Source organism: Dipodomys merriami, unplaced genomic scaffold, assembly GCF_024711535.1.
Source record: "Dipodomys merriami isolate MVZ:Mamm:240054 unplaced genomic scaffold, mDipMer1.0.p SCAF_27, whole genome shotgun sequence".
Classification (NCBI taxonomy): Eukaryota; Metazoa; Chordata; class Mammalia; order Rodentia; family Heteromyidae; genus Dipodomys; species Dipodomys merriami.
The window spans coordinates 5,748,591-5,752,775 of record NW_027204159.1 but is presented as its reverse complement, the minus strand read 5'-3'; the positions used below and the strand labels follow the sequence as shown (position 1 = coordinate 5,752,775).

The following is a 4,185-nucleotide window of genomic DNA, read 5'->3' as shown; positions in this document are numbered from 1 at the left end:
CATTAACAATTCACTTCAGGAACACAATGGACATGACTCTTGGAGTACCCTTGTACCTGTACAGATTCTAGAATATTGAGGACCACCACCAGTAGGACTGCTACTGTAAAACTTTGCCCTGGGGCCCAGGAAATACCCAATCACAACTACTTTATTTTCCTTTTAATTTTTCTGAAGGATATACACCACATATCCCATGGGCAATAAAGCGCATTCGATGTGTTTATAAGCCAAACAGTCACTTTGTTTAAGCAAACACATATACAAAGTAAAATTAAACCACAAAATAATGAACTCCATGTTCATAACATACAAAAATCGCCGCCTACTCAGTAGGTAACTACAACATTCCAACTCCTGAATATATGTATAAATTTACATTTTTTCAGTTAAAAAAATAGACTTCTGAGAGTTCAGATTTAGTTTTAGATTTAGTTTTCTTACATTCTGGAGACCTGAGGCTCAGCTCAGCCCCTTCCTTATGTTGCTCCCAAAGCCTCCCCTTAAATCATCACTCCTTGCCCCCCCCATTAAGGCTAGAGGTAAGCAGGTCCCTCCCAAGTGCACATGTCAAGCCATCAGCAAGGCGTGTCACACAAAAGGCACCAAGACGTGAAACTTTTTAACCAAAAGGACAAAAAAAATTTTTTTTCAAAAAAAAAAAAACCGTATTTTTTTCACATGTGAGAGTACAGTCAAGCAGTATTTACAAAAAGGTTAACGGAACGACACTCTGACACATGCTCTGATTAATACCTAGGACTGCTGTTTCAAAAAAATGTTTCAAACTTATTGTCACAGCATCACAAAATAGAGGATCACCATTGGTTTGCTTGGCTTTTCTTCTCTCCCCCCTCCCCAAAAGTGAGGACCCAATTCCAAATAATACAATAGAGAATACAAATTATCTTCACATCAAGAGTACCCCAAGAAAAACAAAATCCATGGCACAGACACTGTACAAGGATACAGGGGTGAGGCTCTAAGGGCCCAAACCCCATTTGCCAACTTGTTTTTCTAGCATTGAAGGGAGCAAGGGGGTCAGGCATATGCTGGAGATGATACTGAAATGATTTATCCAATATCCATGCAAATCAAGTTCTTTGGAGAGAGGTGAAGAACTTGGACATGGTTGTTTCAGGCAGCTGAAGTCAAAGGAATCTGGGGGAAAGGGGAAGTGGACAGAAAGGATTGTTGGCCAACAGACCTTCCACTCCAACCGGAGGGGAAGGACTTGGCTCTGAGAACCTCCATCGGACCTAAGAGGACCCTCTCTTGGGTCATCTCCTCTCCTTTGTGTCTCTTTTTCTTTTTCCCTTGTTTCCTTTCTCCCTTCAGCAGATCTCAATTGTCCTAGGAGAAAAGGTTGCCGTCATGTCCGAAAGCCCTGTTGAGGCGCTGAAAGAGTTGGTGACAGCCGAGGAAGGGAAGCTGCTGACCTGGGCAGGGAAAGCAGGAGGAACGGAGGCATAGGTAGTGGCCACGGAGGGTGACGCAAAGCCACTGTGCACAGGGGATGGGTAGGTAGAGGAGCTGGGAGAGGAGTAGGAGGTGGGCACAGGGGATGGGTATGAAGTGACCGGAGATGGGTAAGAGGTAGTAACTGGGGATGGGTAAGAGGTAGCCACCGGGGATGGGTAAGAAGAGAGGGAGGTGGTGGCCGAAGAGGCCACAACACTTTTGTCTGCTTTCTTGTCCTTCTGCCGCAAGTGGATCTTGGTGTGCCTCTTGCGTTCGTCACTCCTGGCAAACTTTCTCCCACAGATGTCACAGGCAAAGGGCTTCTCTCCTGTGTGGGTGCGGATGTGGGTCGTGAGGTGGTCACTGCGGCTGAAGTTGCGCATGCAGATGCGACACTGGAAGGGCTTCTGGCCCGTGTGGATGCGGATGTGGCGAGTAAGCTCATCCGAACGGGAGAACCGGCGATCACAGGATTCCACGGGGCATGCGTAGGGGCGTTCGTGGGGTGGTGTCTTGCTGGGCCGGTTGGGATACTTGCGCATGCGGCTGGGTTTGATGAGCTGCGACTGATAGGTTGTATTGAGAGTCTTTAAGTCCTGGGACCCCGACTGAGTGGCAAAGGCCTTTATAGTAGAGAGTGGAGTAAGAGAAGGCTGCTGGGTACGGCTCTCCAGGCCCTGGAAGGGCTTCTGATCTGTGGTGCCCAGGCCCAGGTCTCCCTGCTGCTGTGGAAACAGGTAGTCCGGGATCATGGGAACCTGGAAGCCACCCTTGGCTGCGGGGTATGCAGGAGGCGGGTACTGGAGCGCTGCGCCTGTTGGGCCTGGAAAGGCCTGGCTTTGTGGCTCAGGGAAAATGTCAGTGTTGGGCGTAGGGAAGGTGGGTGCCGCTGAGTAAATTGGGCTGCTGTCATTGGATGGCACTGCGCAGCTCAGGGGTGGGCTCTGAGAGGCCGAAGAAGAGGAGGATGCCACTGGAGATGGTGCTGAGGATGAGGAGGTCGGTGGGTTGGTCATGCTCACCAGGCCACTGACCAAGCTGAAGAGGGGTTCAGGCCATAAGGTGTTGCCACTGTTGGGTGCAGGCTCCAGAGAGAAACGGCCGGTGTAGGTGATAGGAGGTAACCGCGTGGTTTGGCTAGGGTAACTCGTCTCCACCATCACCTTCTCGTTATTCAGAGAAATGTCAGGAAAAGACTCTGTCAGGAGAGAGAGAGGTGGGGAAGACCTGGTTACTGGAGAATAATCACTGGAGGACAATGAGGACCCCAGCTACCAGGCTTAGGTCGGCTGGCTACCATTGACTCCTGAGCTGGTTAATAATTGATAAGAGCAGATTGCAATGTTCCTGGACCTGCTCCAGTGGCAGAGCCCATTTCAAAACATCTGACGCAAACAGAGAATCCCCCTCTACTGCAGCTCCAAGTGCTCAGCAGCAGTGGCTGCCACGGGGCCGGGGATTCCCGCTAGCACCTCGGCTGCCACCCGCGGCTAGTATGCTTCCCCTACCGTAGACCACCAGGGCATCCCTGTCCCTGGATGTCGTCCCTTCCTTGAGGGACGAGCAGCAGGCAAACGCGAGCCTTCCTGGAAGGGGGGGGCAGTCCTGCTCATCAAAACAAGCCCTCCCCCTTTCCACCCACCCACGCAGCGCCAGCGCTCTCCATCCAAAACAAATGCTCTGTCCTCTGCGCACCGCTAGGAGAGGGCTGGGGGGGGGAGTGTCCCCGGGCATCCCTCCAATATAAGATCCCGAGAATGCGGAAAATTCAAGGGAAACCCCAATTGTATCCCCGAGGTGCAGGAGCAGCCCTGCGATGAAGGGCGTCAGGATGGTGGCGAAAGGGCTCATGGTCGGCAGGGGCCACGGCTTACCTGCGGTCAGGTGCTCGTAGGGTGGTTCTCCCGGCTCCCCCTGAGGGTTGAAGGCGTTGCTGCTGCTACCACCGCTGTTGCTGCCTCCACCTCCACCGCCCCCGCTGCTGCTGCTGCTGCTGTTACCACCGCTGCCCTCTGGGGCCCCGGCAGCACCGAGGAATTGGGGAGCCCCGTTGCTCAGCAGCATCATCTCCTCCAGCTTGGGGTAGTTGTCCATGGTAGGCGAGTGGGGAAAGGAGCCGAACGGGTCGGAGATCTGCAGCGGGGACATCAGCTGCATCTCCGCCTTGGCCGCGGCCATCCCGGACTAGGGGGGGCTGGAGAACTGGTGTTGTTTGGGGGCGGGTGTGCGCAAGCCCCGGGGCCGGAGCTATAGGGGACACGCTCGCGGGGGGCTGGCCGGGTCACATGCGGGGCACAGTGGGGAGAGCGCAGGTGGGATCCCCAGGCTCGCGGCTGCAGCGGGCCGAGGTGGACCCGGCGTGCCGCGCGGGGCTGGGCAGGGGCCGGTCTTGCGGCGGCGGAAGCTGGCGGCGGCGGGTGGCGGCGGCTCCCCAAGTTCTGCGCGCTGGGATCTCTCGCGACTCCCCGAATCCGCCTCTATTTCAAGGGTCTGGAACCGTTCGGGCACGCCTCCGTCGTGACGTACATGGCCATATATGGGATGCAGGAAGCCCTAATATGGCAGGACCGGCCGGGAGGACCCGGAGTGACGTGAAGCCCACCCCAACCCCCCATCCTGGAGCGCCCACAGCCTACACCCTGGGGCCCGCGCCTGCTGCCGCATCTTCAGCGCCCAGGCTTCGGAGAAGCTTAGTGTCCGAGCCGCAGCCGGGCCACTCCCGGA

At 55.0% G+C, this 4,185-nt stretch overlaps 1 protein-coding gene across 1 annotated transcript; it reads right to left on the bottom strand.

Annotated features, from left to right (window-relative positions):
* Positions 1 to 218: 218 nt before the first annotated feature.
* On the bottom strand, positions 219 to 3,894 carry Egr1 (early growth response 1). The gene is made up of 2 exons (XM_070036103.1): positions 3,336 to 3,894; positions 219 to 2,659 (listed from the first exon to the last, which is right to left on the bottom strand). Exons 1-2 carry the CDS (start codon positions 3,637 to 3,639, stop codon positions 1,335 to 1,337), a joined length of 1,629 nt encoding a protein of 542 aa, XP_069892204.1. The 5' UTR covers positions 3,640 to 3,894; the 3' UTR covers positions 219 to 1,334.
* Positions 3,895 to 4,185: the final 291 nt, after the last annotated feature.

Bases quoted from the DNA above. Each gene is read 5' to 3' on its own strand.
- Egr1 (XM_070036103.1), bottom strand. From the start codon at position 3,639: ATGGCCGCGGCCAAGGCGGAGATGCAGCTGATGTCCCCGCTGCAGATC. The intron at 2,660-3,335 runs GTAAGCCGTGGC...CTCTCCTGACAG, and splicing joins CTACGAGCACCTGACCGCAG to AGTCTTTTCCTGACATTTCT.